This window comes from Mastigoproctus giganteus, chromosome 10, assembly GCF_048544385.1.
Source record: "Mastigoproctus giganteus isolate SK-2022 chromosome 10, ASM4854438v1, whole genome shotgun sequence".
Classification (NCBI taxonomy): Eukaryota; Metazoa; Arthropoda; class Arachnida; order Uropygi; family Thelyphonidae; genus Mastigoproctus; species Mastigoproctus giganteus.
The window spans coordinates 150,206,724-150,231,370 of NC_143584.1; the positions used below are offsets into that span (position 1 = coordinate 150,206,724).

Below are 24,647 nucleotides of genomic sequence, written 5' to 3' on the forward strand. Positions count from 1 at the left end.
TCTGAAAGAACTAAATGCCGTGCATAAGTCAGATGAATGGAGTTTATTCGTAGATGCCTCAAAATTAAGTTAAAAGCAGCTTTGTTTCATAATGGCAACGGATTTCCATCAATTCCTGTTTCATTCAGTTGGAAGAAAGTCATGAAAGCATGTCTAAGGTTCTATATGCTATAAAATACCGGGGTTATGGTTGGAACATATGCAGTGATCTTAAGATTATTAGTTTGCTTTTTTTGGTTTGCAGGTGTGGGGGTCACAAAATGTTTTTTGTGTTTGTCGGACAGCCCTTGCGACAGAAGAGCATAATGTTGGGCAACATTGGGACAAGTTCTATACCAGGACATGGTAATGCAAAATATATTCCTTTAGTGCAATCAAACAAAGTTCTTCCACCCCTGCCCATCAAACTTGGATTCATGAAAAATTTCGTGACTAGATAAAGAAGGTAAGACATTTGCATGAGAAGCATTTAACATATGTCAAACTTAAGGAATAAATTTTCCTAGGACCCCAAATTAGGAAACTCCTGAAAGACGATGCATTTGAAACACAGTTAAAGGAGGTTGAATTGGCAGCTTGGCGATCATTTAAGGTAGTAGTATGTGGTTTTTCTTTGGGTAATAGGAAAGAGAATGAAATGTTGGTGTCTAATTTACTCGAGTGCTACAAAAACATGGGCTGTCGAATGTCGTTGAGAATTCGTTACTTCGTTCCCACCTCGAATTTTTCCCCAAAAATCTGGGAGATTTTAGTGATGAACAAGGGGAGCAGTTTCATCAAGATATTTCCACGATGGAAAAGTGGAACCAAGGTCACTGGGATTCTGTAATGATGGGGAATTACTGCAGGTTCCTTGTGAGGAAGAGTAAGCAAGAATATAAGAGAAAATTCCTTAGTAGCAAACATTTTTAAGGACAATTAAAGGTATGCTGATTATACACTGTGCTACCACTTTATTAGGTACACCTACCTAGTAGTGTGCTGAGCCTCCTTTAGCCTTCAAAACAGCCTGAATTCTTCTATGCATGGCTTGAAATCGATAGGCCTGCAGTGAACAGCCCTTTCCAGCTCATCTCAAAGATGTTCAATAGAATTGAGATCCTGAGACTAAGTGGGCCACTGCAGCAAAGAAAAGTCAGTCATGTTCCTAAAACCATTCCATAGTGATTCGGGCTTTGTGCACCGGCGCATTATCCTGCTGGAAGTAACCATCTGACTGAGAATAAACTGTCAACATGAACGGATGCACTTGGTCAGCAACGATGTTTAGGTACAATGTGGCATTCAGACTTGAATCTGTGGGTATCAATGGACCCAACGTGTGCCAAGAAAACATTCCCCACACCATAACACTGCTCCCACCACCTTGCACAGTAGTCGTCAGACATGACGGGTCCATGGATTTGTGTTGTTTTCATCAAATTCTGAGCCTTCCATCAACATGATGCACCAGGAACTTAAACTCGTCAGACCAAGCAAATGTTTTCCAATCCTCGATAGTCTGGTGCTGGTGTTGCTGTGCCCACAGAAGGCATGCTCTCTTGTTCTTCATTGATGACAAAGGTATGCGATGTGGCCACTGGCTGTTGTAGCGCGTTCGCGACAAAGTGCGACCAGTGGTCCGTTGCGATATTTTGTACATTTTTCCCCCATTCTTGCTATGGTTTGTACGTGTAACTGATAATAGAAAGGTTGTTCTGCTGCATTTATATCCACAACTGTGATCATGTGATTTGCAATGTGGGACAAACCTTTTGTGTGCACAGCAGGGGTGTACCTAATAAAGTGGCAGCACAGTGTATATTGTTGAAATATAACTATTTCGCTATGATTTATATTTTTTCCGAAGTTAAATGAGTTATAGAGAATGTATAATATTTTTTTACTCTTGTATTACAAACTTGAATTATATGTATATATCCCTTTATTTTAACATTAAACATGGTACATCTTTTGATGTAGACCTGATAAAAACTTTTTATGGTGATTTCTTGAATCATATGTTTATTTCCTCCTGATCATTTATGAACAACCTCTTCTTCTGACCTCTCTTTTTTTGCCATACCTCCGCATTTTCATTGCAGAGGTATGACAAAAAATATTTTTTGTTGGCTAGTGTAATGGTCAAGGAATCACTGCATTTCAAACATTAGACAAATCCGTGCATCATCAAACCATACACTGATTGAACTACAAATGCAATGGATTTGAATAATGGTGACCCTTTTGCAGCGAAAAATTATGATAGAACACAGAACCTAGCACTCACATGGCAACACCATGCCACCTTTAAATTAGAATATATACAGAAATTAGGCTATAGGTGGCAGTATGAGCACAGCTTTAACATATAGTCTCACTACTAACCATGTAAAATAGTTTATTTATATTTTATCTTTTCTGTATATCTTCTTGTATATTTAGTTAGTTTTCAATCTACAGGCAACTCAGTTTACGAACATTCACTATAACGAACATCACAATTCATTTAAAATTTCTTAAAGTTGCCAATAGTTAGAGGTCCTTATAAAACGAAATGCCAAACATATAGTGAACATAATTGTAAGATTTAAATAAATAAATAAAAAAAAATTATCAGAAAATAATGCATTGCAAAACATTTCTGGTGCCTGGGGGGATGTGAAGGAAACAAACTTAAGTGGTGTGTGGAAAAACTTGTGTTCACAATATGTGAATAATTTAAGTGATTTTGAGGAGCCGGTAGAACCCGTGACTGAAGAAATTGTTGAACTGGGCAATAAAATGGACCTCGACCTTGATGTGAGAGAGCATTCAGACTCGCATTTTGAGGAATTAATAACCGATGAAATAATTGAAATAGAGACGCATCTAAATTCTAAAGTAACAGAACAGCCTGATATTCCACAACCTCCCAGAACATTTACAAGAAAATGTCTGCAGCTTTTAAATCTATTTCTGAGGGATTGCAACCTTTGAAGAAGATGCAAAAGTGAAAAGAGGCATTTATGACTGTCTAGCATGCTACAGTGAGATTTTTGAAGAAAAAAAGAAACTAACCGTGCAGTCTTCTATAAAAACATTTTAAAAAAGTAGAAAACCCAGCTGTTTCTTCATTATCAGATCCCCTTCCATCTACCTCACCTAGTGTCACTTATGTAGAAAATAATGAACTCTGATGAAGATCCGTACAAAAATGTTGATAAGTAAACATTGAATACATATGTATTCAACATTTACAGTACAGTACAGATATTATGTTAGTACAGTAAACCCACGCTATTCGTGGTATCTGTATTCGCGATCGCCGATTTAATATAAAATGAAACCTAAAAAAAATGTGAATTTTAAAGCGCAGTGAACATTTTCCACCATAAAAAAACATGGGCGTGGCTAAAATTATCTTTCCCGGTCAAAACAGCACTCAGTGGGTGGGGGAGAGGGGTGACAAAATCCCGGCGTGGATGTTTCTCGCTACTCCTTGTTCAGTATGTGTTATGCGCTTGTCATGGAAGGTTTCGTCGTTTGCTTTTAATTTATATGCTTATAAATTGAATAAATTTATCAATTTATAAATTGATATACTTACAAAAGTGATAAATTTACCGTTTTGCAGTGTAAAACAGACTTTTTCGAGTGTGTTAACGGAAGAAAGTGACTTTATTGTGGACAAGTTCTTTCTAACCCGTACAAAAATATGGCTACGAATAACAAGAGAAATATGAAAAGATCAAAGAAGGTGATGACATTAGTGAATAAAATTAAGTTATTAGACAAAATTTCTAATGGTGAAATTGTCTCCTCAGTGGCAAAACATAAAATCAATGAGTCAAGGGTACTATCAATCAAAAAATCGGAAGAAAAAATCCGCCATGTGTCCGTGAAAATGCGCTAATTGCTTCAAAAATTTGCTCTGTAACTCGTGATGTTAATTAGAAAAAATGGAAAAGGCTTTAAAACTGTGGATACAAGACCGAACTCAAAATAAAATTCCATTAAGTTCACTCATCATTTGTGAAAACGCAAAACTCCTTTATCAACACTTGAGCGAAACTGGTGATAGCACTGGCGGGATAGTTTTTTAGCTAGCAAAGGCGCTGGTTTGAAAGATTTGTTTGAAATTTCTAATAAATATTACATTTAATATTAAATTGTTTCTTATTTTCATTTTGATGCCATATGCTTGCATTTCACTATGTACTGTCTATGTACATAGTCATATTATGAAGATACATATAATACATACATAGACAAAATTTTACTAGTTTTTCTTATATATTTCATACTTTGGAACGGAACTCCTTTATTACTATGGGAGCCATAACTCAGTATTCGCGGCATTTCTCAGGAACGGAACCCCCGCGAATAGTGGGGGTTTACTGTACTCATTTTCTTTATTTTTATTTTAAGTATATAATATCGGTGTAGATACACCATAGTTTACCCATAAATTTGAGCTATGTATGTAGTGTAAAGGCATTGTTTTATAGTTAATTACCTAAACCCATAAGAAATTATGCCTTGTGCATTTCGTCTTCGAATACATTATTTCTATTTTGTAACTGTTTTTAATTAAAATTAACAAGTATGATATCTTGTTTTTTTTTTTCTTATTTTATTTTACATACCGTATATGATAAACCATAACACATATATACATTATAATAAAATGTATTGTATAGACCATGCAATGTTTGGTACATGGTTTTAATGCTTTAAAATGGCTGCTAGCGTATACAATACGTATTGTAATAGCTCAGAAATGCAAGATACACACAACGAACAAAGTCTTGGAAACGAACTCGTTCATAAACTGAGAGTTGACTGTATTTCAGCCAAACCAGTAACACAACATAGTATGTGGTGCCACAATAAAAACTGCCAAACATGCATGTACTGAATATACAACTTGTTTATATTGGGGGCTTTTTTTTTCAAATGAAGTTGCTTTAAGTTCATTTCAGAAGTGCAGTGATGAGATTTTTAAGACCAACCCAAAGATGGGGAACAACTTTCCATTGAGAAAAAAGAAATGATTGTGCACAATTCTAATTTAGAAATCATAAAATAAAAATGGTAATACTTAATCCATTTTTAACACCACATTCAAAATTTAGCCTGTAATATGACAAAAAATGCCCATGCGACAAATAGCCTGAAATTTAAAAATAAGTGAGAGAGACTTCAGTTTTATGGGTTGCAAAATGTCAAGACCAGGCATTTTCAGTGACTTGAAGTGTTTAAGGGCTTTAATAAATTAAATAATAAAGATATCTTTTTCTTTCACAGGTGGCACAAACTGGAATGCACCTAATTCAGTTGTGGAAGTACAGTTATAAACTGGATATAAGAAAATTCTCTTTTAGCCAAAGGATTATTAATCTTTTGACACTAGCATGGCATCTGATAGATGCCACTTTTATTTATTTTTTTAAAATCAAATCAAATCCTATTAAATAACCTTTGCCCACCAGTACTATGAATTATAAGAAATTAACATTTTGTTTTGTGTTTAAGGTGCTAGAAGAGCAAAAGCATCTATCTTTCTTACAGGCATCTACCATTGCCATGTATCATTTGTGAGATGCCAGCGAGAGTTATCTAATTTGCCATACAGCTTTGGCCTTGCTGGCTAAATGCGAACAGCTAACAAAAATAGACATTCATATTGTGTCTGTCAGATGCTATGCGTGTCTGTTTTAATTTAGGAGATGAGTGGCCTTAAATTCTAAAACATATGATAAATTTTATTATTACTATTGGTTTTTCTCATTTGTTTTATTTATTTATTTTTTTTTTTTTTTCAAAATTTTGTTGAGTTTAGCAAGTCATTATTAACAGAATACCATTTTCAATTTAGTGAAAAAAAAGTTAAGAATTAATTTTTTTATATAATTAAAACAAAAGGTGCCTCAGACATTGAATGGGTGGAAAACCCATATTAGTCAGCCAGCAACCATTCATAGTGCATCCTAAACTCACTGACTTAACTTTTCCCTTTGAAACAGTTGCCCTTCATATGTACTGTATAAACTAGTTAGGACAAGTCACCCAATGTTGGTCATGTTGAACAGTTTTTTTTTTTTTTTTTAACAATGCATGAAAGACCTTATATGATTACACAGCAAATAAACATGAATGTCGTAAATTTTTCTTTATCAGCTCTTCATATGTTCCAACTCTGACTTACAGTAGTAAGCCAAAGCTGGGACAACCCACCAAAATACAAGTCAAATGTTAGCAAGTTTCTTCTAACCTCTCAGCTCATTCAACTATGGTTTTATGTTTGTGTATCTTATAAAACATTGCAACAAGCTGTAATAATGAATATTTTCCTTGTTGAAAGGGTAACCGTGTTCATTGGCAAAGCCAAAAAATTCTTAATCATCATTACTAGGGCTTTAAATGCACTGTTTTAAACCCCTCCCCCCTTTTTTTTTCTTTATTATAATTTATTGCTGTGTTGTTATGCAGATATTTTGATGATTGTTCTGTGGTGTACTTGCCATGCTGACAGTCACTCATTTATTTTTATTTCTCTCTCTCCGGGTAAGGTAACTTTTATTTGAATTGTCATGTGGACTCTCAAAATAATAGAAATAGAGCTCAGAAAACCCACATCTTGTGTTTTAAATTCCACTTCACTATACAAAAATGACTTTTGGTGTACTTTGTGTACAAGGAGAATTATCAGACCTGTGGTTTATTACACTGGTAAATAATTCAGAGTAATATGCTGTTTACTGCTAGCATGGCAATCATGCTAGCAGTAAACAGCATATTAAACTACAATACGCAGTCTTCGAAAAATCTCAGTGGAATACTATACATATATACAAAAGGTAGTTCAACTATATTGTAGTCTATCGATGGGTTGAAAAGTCAGTAAATTTGTTTTAACATTATTAGCATTAGTAGAGGCATATGATGCAAGAAAGTATCATATGTCTCTACAAAAAAGCATCTGTCATTATACTTGAAAGCATGTCATTATACCTGAATTTCGGTAGGTACAGTAGTAAACTAAAAGTCAGGACAGCTTAACAAAACTTATATAAAACAATTTACATTTATGTAATGCACAAACATAAGAAACAAGAACAGAAATAGTTACCACAGTCATACATGATCCGTTAAAGGAACTGTTCTGCATGACCAATGGTGACTGATTGACTTTTCATGACTGCTTCATACTGTACATAGGAAAGGAGATAGTTTCAAACAAGAAAATATAAGTCACCGAGTTTAGGGTTAAACTATGGATGATAGAATTAGAGATGCCAGTTCAGAAGGAGAGTGTCTATGGAAATATTCTTTGAAAAGGCACGTGGCAAAAACTTAAATGTCTGTATACAAATTCTGTGAGCTTTGAATACAAAGTAAAAGAACTGGGGCAGGGAAGTTGACTAATATGATTGTCCTCTTTTGAACAGTGTCAAGGATTATTTGATCAGAATTTTGGGTGCATCATCTTGGATATAGGAACAATATTCTATGTTAGGACAGTTTTGAGATTTATACAACATTAATAGTTAGAAGAAAGATATTGACACATAAAAGGGAAAAGTGTAAGTTTATGGATGCTGGAGGAACTGTATGTTTTATTTATTTTTGAAAACGTTTGTCAAAAGGAAAGAAGAGTATAGTACTGTATATGTCATAAGCAAACTTATGGACAGAATTAGCAGACAGAAATACTTACAGCATCGTTTCTTGTGTTCCTTTACTAAGTGAAACCCTTCATTACATATGATGAAATGTCGGGTATGGATAGAGTCCATTTCAGGTTGAAAGGATGGATCTGTATGCATCAAGTCGGTCATAGATTGATGTAGCTTAGTTTCAGCCTAATAGCAATAGTAAGAAAAATTGTAATAGGTTAATGCCGTAAATTAGCTATTTGAATGACAAACTGAAATTTGAATACAAATGTTTGTGGGAGGAAATGCAGTTTATATATATGACTGATGCTGTATAAGCTTACTTCCTTGCATCATTTGCCAATACTAATGCTAAGGTTAAAGATCAACTAAAAATAGAGAATAACTAATTGCAATTAACAGGTTAAAATAGTTTTGACACATTTGTATAGGTGTGGCAGGGATGTTTTGGCTCGTTTAAAATGGGAATAAATCTTAAATCTAAGAAGCTTTATCTAAAGATTTCCACTGTCATTCAGCATGCATTCTAACCCTTTAGTTTTTAGTAGATCATTGGTAATGGAATCAATAAAGATTAAATGATCAAGTATACATTATCTGACAAAAACAGTTTCAGGATTAGAATGTTATGTTTTCTTAACTAGTTAAGGGATTTTGGAGTGTTCTGAAGCTCAGTAGTTTGAAATTGCAAAGTTTTTAGAGTAGCAAAATTAATTTTTTCAGTATTACAGGTGTATGGTTCCTTTGTTTCACATACTTGAACTGGCAGTTTTGTAAACCAAAAACCAAGGCATGACTTGACTCCACTTTCAAAACAGTGATGTAACTACACTTATCTTTAAGTCAAGTTTCATTATGGATTTCAAATTGACCACTTTCACAACATCAGGTGAAAGTTTATTCCAGCAATCAGTTACTCTCTGGAATTCTCAGTTGAGTGTCCCACCACCCAGGTGGCACAATTTTGATTATCAACTTGTTAGTGGGTGAGTAGACACCCTCATTGTAAGAGCTGACAACATTCGAGTTCTTCCATTCAGGGCAACTTGTTACAAAGGATTTGCAGTATGAGATTTTCAAATATTGATGCCATTTGCACACCTCTTTTGCTTATATTTTTATAGCTATGTAAATAACTAACATCTCAGTTTCGTATACCTTTTGTCATCTCATGTTGTGGAATCAATTCACAACTGTGTTGTTAGTTTTTATGCTTAGGGTGCCACTGAACTGATAATAAACAGTAGTCTTCTCTGCTTGGTAGGTATTGTTTATTTTAAGTGTAATGAGCAGGGAAATTTATGAAGGGATTCACAATATGAGGTCAAATAATGATGCCATTTGCAACTTTGTTTGCTTTTTATTATTGCTATAAGAATTGATGCTCTGTGCTCTTTACAACACACCTACATCAATGTTTAGGTGTACTAGCATATATGTGTATAAAGTGCTTATTATCTTCACCATGTCCATCTGTTTGTAATAACTCAACTCTCAATGGGTGAGTTTATGTAATTTTGTATTTAGCATTTAGCATTTTTAGCAATTTGTTGACCTATCCAATATTTCATTAAAATTCAGAGTGGAATTGTAGTAATTATTGTTTCTTTCTTTCCTTTTTTTTTTTTTTTTCACATACATATCACATTACATAGGCTGTCCATATATTGTATCTGAAGCACTGGATAATTTGGCATGTGCAGAAACAAAATGCAGTGCCTTTGTTTTCTTTGTATTAGAACCCACAGTACTTAGTACCATGCATGGGTTGAAGGGTTGGGAAGATACTTATTGACATTATTTCTGAAGATTATAATTTTCAGGAACTAGGTATGAAGGGAGGTTAATCCAGAAAACGGAAATGGAAGGCTCAAACAAGGAAGAGGGAACATTAGTTCTGTGAGTTTGAAGTTGGACAGTAAAAGAATGCTAACTAGCTGCAGTAGTTTAAAAGAGAGAGAGAGAGAGTAGGAATTATAGAAGCCAACTCAGAAGAACAGTGCTCCATGGAAGTATCTAGAGAAAAAGCATCGTAGTTCTGTTTTATACTACAGAAAAACCATACAGCAGAAACAGAATGTCTCTGAGACAGAGAGTGGAAAGACTTTTAGAGGTGGATCACATTGATTAACCTAACTGCTCTCTTTTGAATGGAGTCTAGTAGCCTGAGAGAGATTTTGGGGGCACTGCCCCAGATGTGGAAACAATATTCAATGGTAGGATGGATTTGAGATTTGTACAGAGTGAGCAGCTGTTTGGAAGAAAAGCAATGCCATGAGCAAAAGAGAGAACCCAGTTTTTTAGATGCAGAGGATACAATATTTGTGATGTGCTTATGCCGAGAGAGATCAGAAGCCAGGGTAATCCCTAATAGAGATATGTGATCTTGTCCAAAAATTTGAGTGTCATTGAAATAAGCATAGGAGCAGAAGAATTCTTTTTGTGAGATATATTTACTCTTGGTTTGTGCATAAAAATTGTTGATTTTTTCTTATTGTCATTATAAATTGTGTTATTATTACTATTTCATAATGTACCTGGAATGTAATACATTGTGTACATAACTACATAACATACATATATATATATATATATATATATATATATATATATATATATATAGTTATATATTCTGCTTAGTGTAGTAATAATGTTGTTATATGCTGTGATTCCTTACTGCCAAAGCATTCTGCCAATAAGTCTCTGCTGCTTAGTTTTATAAATTACATTAAAAGAAAGTGTGAAAATCAAAAATCAGTGCAGGTATATTTTGTTCAATGATATTTCATTATAACAACACTTTAAAATTACCACCAGTGTTTGGTGGTAATAGCTGTCACGTTATTATGAAGACTTGGTGCATTATGGCCTTAGCTACTAATGTTCCATTAAATACCAAATAGCCAACCAACTTCATTATAACATAATTTTCAGAAATATTAAAAAGCTTACCAACAAACAGTAGCATACCAATCTAAGTAAAAAAATGAATCTAGAAAATATACTATTTTTCTTGTTCTGTGTTTACTTGATTCATTTATTTTCTTAGCTTTAAGAGTCCCTTTTAAATTGGTTGTGAAAGGAACAAGCATGGAAGAAAGTTAGGACATCAAATATGATTTGAGGCCACAGAAAATTATAGCCTGGGTGTACCCAAAATTGCCTTGGGTTAGAAGAGCAAGCACAGGATGTACATAGTGGAAACTGCAAAAAAGGCTGGCTTGGTTTAATGTCAATGAAGCCAGTGTGGTCAATTTACTTGAATCACATGAGGATTTGACATCAAAAACCCTCCTTAAATTCAAATAATGCAAAATAAAGCTGAAGAAATGTTAATGCTGTATCCCAAAAAATGAATGTTAGAAGCTTTTACTCATTTAGAAATTGGAATGGCCATCTCTGCTGAGAAGGATGAAAACATACAAAAAAACAGGAGAATGGACAAGGATATATATATATATAAAAAAAAAACATGATATACCAGCTATTTTACAAAAAGATTGGTAGTATCAAAAAACTCATATTTTAAATAACATCAGCAATAGAAGTTTTGTGCTAGATAGATCTATTTTTCATTGTAACTGTATTATATCTAAAATTTGCTACATATGTTTTTTTTTTTCCCCCCAAGGAATGCTTCTATAATTATAATGTGGGAGTATATAAGAAATCTCCATATACTTAACAAAGTTTTGCTTAATGACTCCTCTTTGAAGAACTTAATCCTATCATCAGGAAAGGTATACCTATAATTATAATGCTCATATCTAAAATGATTTATATCATCTTAGATAGGAGTACAGGAATACCTCGCACAGCGCGGTTTTGAACAGTGCTGGTTTCACTATAGCACGGTTTACAAATTAAAAAAAAAAATTTACTGTGTTATGCACCAATACATTTGATATGTATGTATGTATTATAATGCCAGCATGTAGGCCAATGCGTTATGGATTCAAGGCCATGCTGACTGTTGTCGCAACTCCCGTTATACATTCATAATTCATACATTATACATTATTAGTAAACACTCTAGATTCCGAGCGGTGAGGGCATTCACTGTGCGTAAACTGTACAAATATTTTTCGCTGCGTATTTTTATTAAAGATTATTTTTTAAAAACGTTACACGTTTATATGCAAATATGAGTGGAAAGAAGAAATGTAATGGCGCTGAGAGTTCTAGATCCAAACATCGAACGAGGTATGAAAGTAAGGCAGGTGTTGCAAAATGACATTCGATGTTATAAAGAGATGTATGCAGATAAAAAGAAGGAAAAAACTGTACAAACTAAGCTGATCAGTTATTTTTCAAAATAAAAATGCGGTACATACTTCACTTATATTCTTTTGGTATGTACATACTGCAATAAAAATCATTTCTGCTGTACTTACTAGTATTTTTCATTTTTATCATTTTAATTTCTTTTGCAAAAACTTCGTGTGCATCAATTTATGGTAAACAAACACCTATATATTTTTGCAACTCGACCCATATAATCAAATTGTCGGAACGCATTACATTAAAATACATACTGTACTAATAATACCTCAATCAGCACAGTTTCACATAGCATGATATTTTTTTGGCACGAATTAACCGCGCTATGCGAGGTATTCCTGTAATTTAATTACTGATTTTTTTTATATTTTCATGATTTCAGATGTGTGAAACTTTTACCAATATACATAATTTTATTTTTCCAAACTATAAACTAGTAAACTATATAATTTTAAATATTAGTATTTAAAGTTAAATCCCAAGGTACGTTCATCTATAATGCGATTCTCTATCTCATTTACTTCCTCTGGTTATGCAACTCTTCCTCCTCCTCCCCACTATAAACAGAATTTTTTTAAAATTAAAATATTGATGTCAATCTTGCAATTGAAATAGTTTTTCACTTACATGCAAGGAGTATTTATAAGCACTTTTTGAAAATTTCTTAATGAGCAAACAGAGCAGACTTACATTTTTCAGGTTATTTAACATATCTTGTGTCATACATTCTTCATCACAATTCTCGTCATCAGAATACTTCATCACTGCATCAAATGCTATTGCAAAGGTACATTTTTTTGTCTATAGAATGGAATCAAAAAAAGGCAAACATGAAATGATATGTACTTTTACTATGAAAATTTTACTAGGTGTTTCTTTAAGTAATTGCCCTTCTGATTAATTGGCTGTATCATGCCAATTAATTATCAAGCTGAACCCTTAATTGTGATTATTTGGAATTATACTCTTAACTTGCAGTAACTTCCTGTCCACTCTTCTACAGGAGTGCATAGGAAGGAAGTAGAGAAGGGGTATGAAATAATGTGAGTTGTATAGTTAAAGAATGAAAATTCAAGGTATTGAATGAATGGAAATAGGTGTTTGCCAAGATGTAAAAATAATTTTGAAATGTTGAATAATGGAGGAAATGTGTTGTGGAAGAGGAAAATTTTTTAGGAATATAGGTGGAGTAAAAATATAAATTTAAAAAATAGAAGTATGGGTTTGTTGGGACAGGTTACTCTATCCTATTGATAGAGTTGTAGAGGGTGGATAAAAAATAAAAATGGTTGAAGAATGGTGGTAATGGATTGTTGGACTTGAATGGGATCGTAGGTGGGGAGAATGAGGCGAAAAATTGAAGAAAGGTTTGTTTATAAATAAGTACTGAGTCATTCACAGCTAAGGCAATGAGTGATTAGTGTATAGCAGGGGTGTCCAACTTAATTTCTGATGCGATCTACTTTTTTTCTTCAAAATGTGCCACAATCTACCGTCTAATTCTTATTTTAAATTCACACGTATTTAAAATTTTAATTTATGTGAAGCTTGTGTCTTCATGTCATCTGCCAAGCTTTCAAAATCAGGATATACTGTGATAAGGCCAACCGTAAAAATCTTCTGTATGCAATTCCATAAGAGAACAGCCATTCCTCGTCTTTATTTGTTTCAAATACGAAAAGGTCGATTCACATAGATATGTGGAACCAAAACAGCAATTTAAAAGTTCACTGCATTTTTTTACATTTGGGTACTTTTCTCGTCAAACATATTTCCATAAGTCTTCTTCTGATGATGTGGCTTTTAGGAAGATATCGTGTTGCAATGTAAGAATTTCATTTTCAAGTAATATTTTCTCCATGTGAAAAATTTCAGCGATATTTCTGCAATTTGTTTTGCATCTAAATCAACATTAAATGGATAAGAAATATATTGATAATGTCTTCAATTGTTTTAAAATCACTGAATCTGGTTTCAAAATCATTCACAACATTCTCAATTTCAGAAACCTATTTCTCACTATTAAATTCAAAAACAGGATATTTTTGCAAACGATCTTGCATATTCGCAAAATGATCGAATTTCTTTTCCTTTGAGATTCTTAGCCATTGGCAAAAATTTATATGCAAAAATACTACTAATCAGTGCGTTGAAAGTGCCTTTCTAAATTTCCTTTTTTTTGGGTATAGCCACGGAAGCATTGCAAATCATACAACAGCATTTTTCTTTTATCATTACAAAAAAAATATTCTAGTTGCCACCCACCCTTGATGAAAATTATACATTTTGCTCTTTTTCATAGTATTCATTTTAAATCAAAGGTTATTAAATTAACGCATAAGTACTGTCCAGTTATTAATAATAAGTAACCTAAATAAGAATTCGACACATACACTGCTCTCCACCACACAACTACATGAATTTTCATTAGACAAGCTTAGCGGCTGCATGGCGGAAACAGTAGTTACATAGTTCAACGGATTTGTAATTCGCGTATGCAGTGGAGCGCATAATAATAATATTTAGATTTTGACAAATCGATTTTTTATATATATTTAAAAAATCATCGTAATCGACTTGTTGGGCACCCCTGGTGTATAGTAATGGGCGTTGCTATTAGCACAGGAAAGCCAAGTTCCTGGAAGAAAGCCATTGAGCCTTCTTAATGAGACAACTTACTCAACCAGTGTGTGGGGAAAAAATCCATGAATGCGTACATGAAAATTCCGCACACAGAAAAATCCCCACTCAAACACTCATGTGAAAAATACCCACACAAATAATTGCTCCCATTATTTTTAGTTTACAAAAAACAAATGATTTCATATTTCAAAATACAACAAAATGTTGAATTTATATATTTTATTTCTACTTCTATATGATGTATTTTAATATAAAGTAGAATATTTGGATGTAAATGTTTGTAAGGGAAATTTCAGGATATAAAATGTTCTGGTTTTATTGCAACTAAAGCCTTTTATTTTATTTATAGAAATAAATTATTTTTTCTCTGTTTTACAAAGTGAATAGTCAACAGTTTCGTTTTTTTATCAACAAACAACTAATTCAGAAATATTTCAGTGATTTATTTATTTGTCAAGAATTTGAATAAAGTTTTCATTACTGTAAGTTAGCCAATCTCTGCAATTATTTCAGTCTTCTACCTGATCATATTCCTGCACAAGAGTGGTAATCAAGTCATGCAGTGCATCATATCTTCTCTTTTTCACCTCTAAAATACCTGCCTCTGCATTGGCCAGTATCAATCTGTGGCAAGCCAGGTCCTGCTTCAGTCCATAAAACAAAAACCACATGCTGGGATGACTGCAGTGGAATAGCATTAGCATTAGTTGAGGAAAGAAAGCAAACTAACAGAACATCAGCCAAAAAAAAAAACCTTTCCCATTTCACCTATCCGGTCACTCCAAATGTTTGTCTAGTTCAGCTTTAAAATTTATTTAAGCTATCAACTTCCACAACAACAGATGAAAGTCTGTTCCAGCAATAAACTACCCATTGGCTAAAGGTAAACTTCTGCACATCTATTTTACGACTGTCTTTCCTCAATTTCAATCTATGCTCCATCACCATTGAGCCTGCTCAAACCATTCAAGGCCTTGTACACCTCAATCAGATCACCTCACAGGTGCCTATTGTACAGATGCTGCATTGACAGAATATAAGCCTCCTGGTAAGAAAACCCCTTTGTTCCTCTACCAATTTTGTTGCCCTTCTCTGTAGTCTTTCTAGCAACTCTACATCCTTCTTAAAATAAGGCCTCCAGACACCTTACACAGTACTCAAGGTGTGGCCTGATGATTGCCTTATACAAAGGTATAATCGCCTCCTTGTCTCTGCTAGCAAAATTCCTATACATCATTGACAAAAGTCCATGACCTGCTTTTGCAGCCCGCCTGCACTGCTCAGAGAACTTCATATCTGACTGCATAGTTACCCACAGGTCTTTTCATTCTCCACTTTCCTGAAGGTAGTACTATATAGCTGGTACATTTCTCTTGGGTTACTGCTACCCATATGCAATACTTCAAATTCGTCAATATTAAACTTCAGTTGCCACTTCTCAGCCCATCTACCTAACTTTTCTAGATCCTATTGCATTAGCATACTGTCTTTACAACCCTGCCAACCTTTGTATCATCTGCAAACTTCAATATGATTAATTAATACACAAAACAACAATGGGCCCATCACCGAGCCCTGGAGTACTCCAATAATAACATTAGTCAACAGGGCCGGCCCGAACAAAAGCGGGGCCCATTGCAAAGTTGACTTGTGGGGCCTTGATACAAATTTTGTACAACAAAATAATTTATTGCATTTTGATATTTATTACATTGCACAAATTAGTTTAGTAAGGATTACATGAAAATGATAAATAATTAAATTATTTTAATAAAATTAACATTTCAATCACAAAAAAATCTTTAATAAATCAAATAAGAAAAATAATTGCTTCATATACTTATAAAATACAATTTGGTATGCGACTTAATCGAATAAGATCACAATATGCGATTTTTGTTTCGTTTTCTTACATGTTTTATAGCAAATTCGTTGATAATATCATCATAATTTAGTTTTTTGGCTATTTTGGATTCGATAGATAAACTGGCTAAGGAGGTAAATCGTTCTTGACTAATTTTTTTTTTTTTTTTTTTTTTATGAAAACCCCAAACACGAAAGGTATCCAAACCTATAGTACTTAGTACCGTGCATGGATTGAAGGAGAAGTATGGGGGGAGGGGGATACCGGAAACTTTGCTCTAGAGACTAAACATGGGTTTCACCACTTCAAGCCTCCAATAAGCAAAGTGGTGGTATTTCACCGGTTGATGAAAGTCATCTACCACCTAAAGGCTAATGCTAGATCTCAAGTAATTTTTTATTATTTTCAATCTTGAGAAAGATCTTTCTGCAGATGCGACGTTAATTGGTAAGGTTAATATAATTTTCAGAACAGTAACAAAATTTGGATACAATTCAAATATTTTTCAGTAAATATTGTAATATAATATTGTGATCCTGGAAGGCAAAACTCGCGACAAATTTCGAGTTCATTAAATAAATCAATGCAATCAATATCGTCTTGCAAGGTAGCATTTAAGTCTTTGCAACATTTAAGAAGATCATTTTCAGTCAGTTTTTGAATATTATCCGAATTATATAAAAAAACCATATGATGTCTCATGTTTGTGATAAATTTAGAATCTTTTCTTAAAAGAAATAATCGCACTATCGATTATGACTAGAAAATGTTGAATTCTGAAATATTCTTCGCCTGATGAAATAGGCTGATCGGTTCCTTCATAACAAAACTGCTTTGTTTTTCGTCCAGTTCTTTGATTCTTAAATTCAGATGTCACTTGTAATTCTTCAGTTATTTCCTTTGCAGTTATTAAAGAAGATTTGAATCCCGATTCACGATACTGTTCAAAAAAATTTAAAAGGCCTTTTAAATGTGAATCTGCAGTACCGATATCTATATTTGAATTTTTAAATATCTTGCTCATAATATTTACTTCATTCAGTATGTCATACCAAATGACCAAACTTAATAAAAATTCAAATGAAATAAGTTTATTTTCGATTGATTGGATTTTGGATTTTGTTTTCATGTCACTGGTATGTTCAGAAAGGTATTTCAAAGCTAGAGAAAATTTTGGTACTTGGTATCTCACAGATTTCACACTTTCGAGGCGACATTCCCACCTCGTTTCTGACAGTGGTTTTGGAGTAAGACGTTTGACATGCTCTTTTAATATATCCCGTGCATTTTTTTTTTTTTTTTTTTATGTAAATCCCAAACACGAGAGGTATTAGAACCTATAGTACTTAGTACCATGCTTGGATTGGAGATTGAGGAGACGAAAGAAGATATTTGTTGACATTGGACTTCAACTTCTGTAGACTGTAATTTTCAGGAAATACGTATGAAGGAAAGTTGTTCCAGAAAACGGCAGTTGAATGAATAAACGAAGAAGATGAAAAGTTGGACAGTAAATGGATGTTGGCTGGTGGCGGCACGTGTTCGGACTGTTTTGAAAGAGAGAGTGGGAATTATAGAAGCCAATTCAGAAGAACAGTGCCCATGGAAGTATCTGTAGAAAAGGCATGCAAAAGAAACAGTACGTCTATGAGACAGCGAGTGGAGAGACTCTGTTAGAGATGAATCATTAATTAACCTAACTGCCCTCTTCTGAATGGAATCAAGAAGCCTGAGAGAGGTTTTGGGGGCACCACTCCAGATGTGGGAACAATATTCCATGGCTGGGTGGATTTGCGATTTATACATAGTGAGCACCTGTTTGGAAGAAAAGCAACGCCGAGGGCGAAAGAGAAAACCAAGTTTTTTAGATGCAGAGGAAGCAATATTTGTAATGTGCTTGTGCCAAGAGAGATTAGAAGTCAGGGTAATCCCCAAAAGAGATATATCATTTTGCATAGAAAGCGGAGTGACGCTAAAGATAAGCATAGGAGCAGAAGAATCATTTTTGCGAGATATAAGACAAGACTGAGTTTTAGAAGGGTTGAAATCAACTAAGTTGTCTTTGCCCCACTCGAGAATTACCTGAAGATCGGCATTTAAGGAATTGGTAGCAGATTTTCTAGAAGTTGAAGCTGATTGAGCAGGACAAGGTTTCTCACAAAATGGAAAGTGGAATGTAATGTGCTATCATCAGCAAAACTTGGATAGGATTTCCAGTCAATGGAAGGAGGTCATTAATATACAAGAGGAAAAGAGTGGGGGAAAGAACTGAACCTTGGGGGACACCGGCATTAGTGGAGAAGTTAGAAGACAGAGAGACATCTACCATCACCCTCAGTGAGTGGTCATGCCGACCGGGCTAGCCGAGTGAGTAAAGTACCTGCCCGGCAACCCAAAGGTCGCGGGTTCGATTCCCGCCTCGGGCTTGGATCAAAGTACTGCAAAAACCTTGGGAGGTGCAATATGGCCACAGAAGCCGATGCGCCAACAACTACCAAATCAAAAAAAAAAAAAAAAAATCAGTGAGTGGTCAGAGAGAAAACTGGATAACCAATTACTAAAAACAGTTGGCAAACCATAAGATGGAAGCTTGTTTAGAAGACCTTTATGCCAAACACGATCGAAAGCCTTTGAGATGGCAAGAGCAACTACTTCTGTTTCACTGAACCTTTCCATTGAATTAGTCCATAAATGGGTAACATAAGCCAGAACATCACCAGTGGATCGACACTGATTGAATCCATACTGGCGATTGTTGACCAGATGGAAGGTTTCTAGTTAGTTTAAGAGTTGGCGGTTAATTAATTTCTCCATTACTTTAGAAAGAGTAGAAATAATTGCAATGGGACGATAATTAGATGGGAGGGATTTGTCACCCTTTTTAGGAACTGGCTGGATATGAGCAAATTTCCAAGCAGAAGGAAAAACACCTTTGGAATAAGAAAGTGAAAAAAGGCGGCAAAGAATAGGAGTAAGTTCAGGAGCACAGGTTTGGAGAACAAGTGGAGAAATACCATCGGGACCTGGAGCTTTCTTAGCATCAAGATTCGTCAAAATCCTTCTGACATCCTTTTGATGGAAGACCACAGGAGGCTTTGAATGGAGCGTGTTGGGAATGGTGGGAGGTGTTTTACCAAGATCATTAATATATGAATTGGAAGAAAATGGGATGCTAGCAGGTCAGCTTTATCCTTGACTGAAGTGACAACAGAACCGTCTGGTTTGGACAGAGGTGGGAGCAGAAATGGCCAAATGTTGTGGCCAATAGTTTTGGCAAGGGACCAGAATGCTCTGCTACCATTAGGGCAAGAAGCAAGTTTTCTACTTTTAGCCTGTTCAAACTCTAGTTTGGACTGATTAATAACTGCTTTACAATTGTTGCGAGCTTTGGTGTAGGCAGAAAATGAAACTGGAGAATTAAAAACAAGCCAATTACGATATGCAACATTCTTGTCTTGAACAGCCTTAGCACATTTATTGGAAAACCAAGGTTTAGATAAAGGACGAGATTTTAAAGTGGAGTGTGGGATAAAGGATTCCATTCCTGCAAGAATAATTTCACTGACACGATCTGAGCAAACATTGACATAAGTTTTGAAACAGTAATCCGACCAAGGAAAAGTAGAAAAATCTTGCAGGTTATCCCATTTTCATTCTTGTAATGCCAAACAACACGAGGTTGGAAATAGCCATGAGATAAAGGCTCTGTTGGAGAAGAGACAATCACCAAGTTGTGATCTGAAGTGCCTAAAGGACCTCTCACTTTGACCGTGTACTTAGAAGGGTTGTTTGTGAGAAAAAGATCAAGCATGTTGGCTGTATGATTAGGATTGTCTGGTATTCTTGTAGGTAAATGAACAATCTGTGCAAGGTGATTAGTAATTGCAAAAGCCTCAGCATCTCGACCAGCTGGGTTGGTATGACTAGAAAATGGAAGCCAGCTGGAGTTGTGAACATTAAAATCACCAAGGAAAATTACCTCACTGTTAGGCAAGTTGGACTGGAGAAAGTCAAAGAGCTCCAAGTGATTAGTGGAGTTGGGAGAACGGTAGAGACAACAGATGAATTTTACACAATGAGGTAGAGAGATTTTAAGCCAAAGATCAAAGAGAGTAGATTCCAAATTGCCAAGTCTCTGACAGGGAATATCAAAATGGACATATGCACAAATACCACCTTTGAGGCGAAAGGAATCATACAGCGAATAATTTGGGCATCTGTGATGAGCAGTAGTTGAATCAACCGATAACTGAGATTCTGTCAGAAAAAGTACATGAGGTTTGGCAGACTGCAAGTGGAAATGGACATCGTTGAGATTATAATTGAGATCACGTATTACAGAACTTGCAAAAATATTATATATGCTTTGTAAAGTCCCAAAAAATGAATTTGCAAGAGAAGATGATTTTGAAATGTCTCCAAGAACTAAATTCAAATTATGACTTCTGCAGGGCATATACTGTGCTTTGGAATTCTTTTGCAGGGTAAGTGCTTGCATGCCTTTATATAAACCTCTCATATGAGCTCCGTTATCGTACCCCTTTCCTCGACAGTTCCCTAAATCTAATTCCTCCTTTTCTAATATGCTTTCAATTTTGTCTGATAGCCCTTTTCCTGTCGAGTCTTTTACTGTTTCAAAACAAATAAATTGTTCTTGTATACTCACATCACTTTCAGAGTTATCTACATTAACATATCTTAAAATAACAGATAATTGTTCTTGATGGCTTACGTCTGGAATGCAATCTAATAAAATTGTGAAATACTTAGCTTTCCGAACTGTATTTATTATTTCCTTTCTAACTTTTTTAGCCAAAGCAGAAATCAGTTCATCTTATATTCTATGAGATAAATAGGAATGCGATGCTGATTCTACGCACCGATCCAAATGTTGTTTCATGACTGGGTCAAATCTTGCAAGTAATTCTATGAGACCTAAGAAATTACCGTTGTGTGGTTTTTATAAAGCATTGCTACTGCCCCTGAATGCCAAATTATGCTTTGATAAATATAAAATTGCAGCCACTATTCGTTCACAAACACATTTTAAATGCTGTTTCGTTTTTAATTATTTTTTCATGTTCTTTTTGTTAATAGTGTTTCCAAGTTTCAAATTCTTTTCAAGTTGTAACAATTTGTACATAGCTTGTAAATGATATTCTGATCTTTCATGACTTTGTAATCATGAACTTAAATGTACCCAATCATTAAGTCTAGTTAAACACAGAGAAGTTGTATTTGAACAGAATAACTTACATGCATAACACAATGTGGCATCTTTGTACTTTGAGTAGAGTAACCACCTTCGTTCTTGACGTTCCCCATTCGTTAATTTTCTTAAATAATAATTTTCAGAAAAACTTCTGTTATTTTTATCTTTCGGAAAATCGTAGTTTTTTACTTGTGTCACGCCATTTTGTATGATAGCCTTTCTAAATTTATCAGTTTTAATTTCAGGCTAAGTACCAGGATCATTGATATCGACATTTTTGTCTTCATCGCTTTGTTGATTCTCTTGAAGCTGCGGTCCTCGGAATAATTCATCTTGTTCTTTGTTCGACGCTGACAAAAAATCCATCTGTATGTTTCCCTCTGCTTCATGATTATCTTCCCGTTCTACAGTTTTCTTATCGTCGTTTTCTTCTTCATTAGGACAAGAGCTGGCTTTATGATGATCACGATTGTTTTTGTGGATGTTGCATGGCGTAATTTAATTTCCGCGAGTTTGATCTTCCAGTAACCGTGAATTATGCGTTTCTTCAGTTTGTTGCATATTTTCAAATTTTCAATATTTAAAAAATTTTGCAAGGGAGTTCCTCTGTGTTTCTGTAATTTCTTCTCTCTTTCTTTTTTTCTTCAATGTATCAGAGCCACACATATACTTTCTTCCTGCATCTCTGTCTCTACTAGTCATGTTGTGAAATGGATAAGAATATGTTATTTATTTTCACGCCTCGCGAATCACGATAAAAGTGTACAATGTACGATCAGCTGTCATAATATATATATATATATTCGTATTTGTGAGGAATATTTATTCAATAATTTCAAATGAAACTCCAATAAATTATTATATAATTATTATTTTTATTTGTAGGCTTCGATCAGCTTAATTGTTTATAAGGTCTCTAAGAGACTCAATAATATTGCGGTAGCCTATTAGGATCAAATGAGTAAATGGCCTACTAAAGAAGCGTAGTTAATGAGTAGCCTACTAAAGAAGTGTAGTTAATGAGTAGCCTAGTCGGTGGTATATATAGCCATTACAGTACGATAACTATGCAAACGCTGGCAACATATAATCGTACGTCCGAGCGACTTGTAAGGAGAGATATTTTAAATAAATTTTTCTGTGTTCTTTGGAGAATTCTTGGCGGGGTTTCAGATAATGTTAATAACATGATTATTGTCATTTTATTTCTTATGTATATTAAAAATATGGCCATTTTATGGCGATGTCGCTAGATTTTGCGACAGTATTAAAACAAAAAAAAAAAAAATGAAACCATTTTTATTTTGCAAAATCAGTCAGCGGCACGGGGCCTTGTGCGTTCGCACCCCCCTTGGGCCAGCTCTGTTAGTCAACATAGAGTAGTGTCCATTGATTACCATTCTCTGCCATCTTCCACTCAACCATCCCTTTATCCATTGCAGCAATTTGCTCTTAATTCCATACCACCCCAATTTGTACAGCAGTCTTCCATGTGCAACAGTATCAAAAACTTTTCTGAAATCCAAGTATATGATATCAAAATTATTTTTTACATCCAGTTCCTTTGTGACCACATCATAGTATCCAATCAAATTGGTCAGACAAGACTTCCCCTTAACAAACCAATGCTGTTTCTGAACTATTATTGCAGCCTTGTTTAGGTGATCCTGCATCACTTCTTTAACCAGTGATTTCATTATTTTCTCTGGAATAGTAGTTAAACTAACAAGTCTGTAATTACTTGCGTCATCCTCTGAACCCCCTTTCTGAATTGGAGATACATTTGCACATCTCTAGTCCATGGGGGCCCTCCCCTGAATCTAAGGATACTCTCATAATTTTGGCCAAGGGTTTGCTTACTTCCCTCGCTGCATCCTTCAGTATAACTGGATAGATTCCATCCACCCCATGTGCCTTTTTTATGTTTATCTTCAACAATTTCTCCTCCACTTTGCTCTCCGTTATTACCAAATCATTTAGCTCCCTGTTAGAGTTTATTAAACTTCTGTCCTCCCCTTCCTTACAGAATTCCTCATGTATGAATGTAGATCAAAATAATCATTCAGTTTTTTGGCTATCTGAGCAGGATCATCAACAGTCAGACCACGAATATCAAGTGAACCAGTCTGATTCATCCCCTTCCTTCTAGAGTTTACATAAGTAAAGAAGTCTTTGTTGTTTTTCTTTGCACCCTTTGCCGAGGATTTCTCATAATCAGCCTTCGCTTGTCTAACCTACTTTGTTATCTGGTTACAGATTAGCTTATATCTGCCGTAGGCTTCCGTGTCACCTTCTAATTTATATGGATCCCACACATTTTTCTTCTCTGCCACGGGCCTCGTTAGATCATGGATGACATCCAGATCTTGAATACTATTTCTTAGTTGGTATTAAAAGCCTAGTTGCTTCCAAGATTAATTCCCTGAAGGCCTCCCATTTAGAATTCACAGTTTTTAACATCAGTTGATCCCACTGTATAGAATTCAAAAACTGCCTGAGACCATTGTAGTGTCACCTTTACAAAAACAAAAACCCTTCCCTTTACCCTTGATGGTAATTACATCTTTAAGTAAATCCCACATCAGTACAATATGATTGGACATGCTGTAGAAAACAATCCTCCAATAAATCCACAAGTCTTGCTAGCGTGTGAGTGACCAAACCACAAGTTCCAGTTAATATCTGAAAAGTTAAAATCTCCCATTACAAGACATTCTGATTTACTGGCCCACTCTTATTTCTCTGCACAATTTTTCATTATACTCATGACAGTCATTAGGCCTATAACACACTGCTACTCTCATTTTCCCTTTCCCAGTGTTTATGTCACACCAAACTGACTCAACATTGCACTGTCCACCCATGTCAACTAGATGCACTTCCTTAGATTTTGTTTCTTAACTAAGAGCATAACCCCTTCTCCCTTCCTACCCTGTCTACCCTTTCTGTACACATTGTACTCCCCAAATTCCAATTCTGCACTGCTTATATCTGTGTGACACCATGT

The 24,647-nt window shown here is 34.8% G+C and overlaps 1 protein-coding gene across 1 annotated transcript in view; it reads right to left on the reverse strand.

Moving 5' to 3' along the window:
• LOC150079370 (uncharacterized) overlaps positions 1-24,647 on the reverse strand; it is a 65,914-nt gene that overhangs the window by 26,499 nt on the left and 14,768 nt on the right. The window contains exons 6-7 of the mRNA XM_090383042.1: positions 12,612-12,722; positions 7,682-7,826 (exon numbers count right to left, since the gene is read on the reverse strand). Of these exons, the coding sequence (XP_090239168.1) occupies positions 7,682-7,826; positions 12,612-12,722 (256 nt within the window). The remainder of the gene's footprint in view (positions 1-7,681; positions 7,827-12,611; positions 12,723-24,647) is intronic.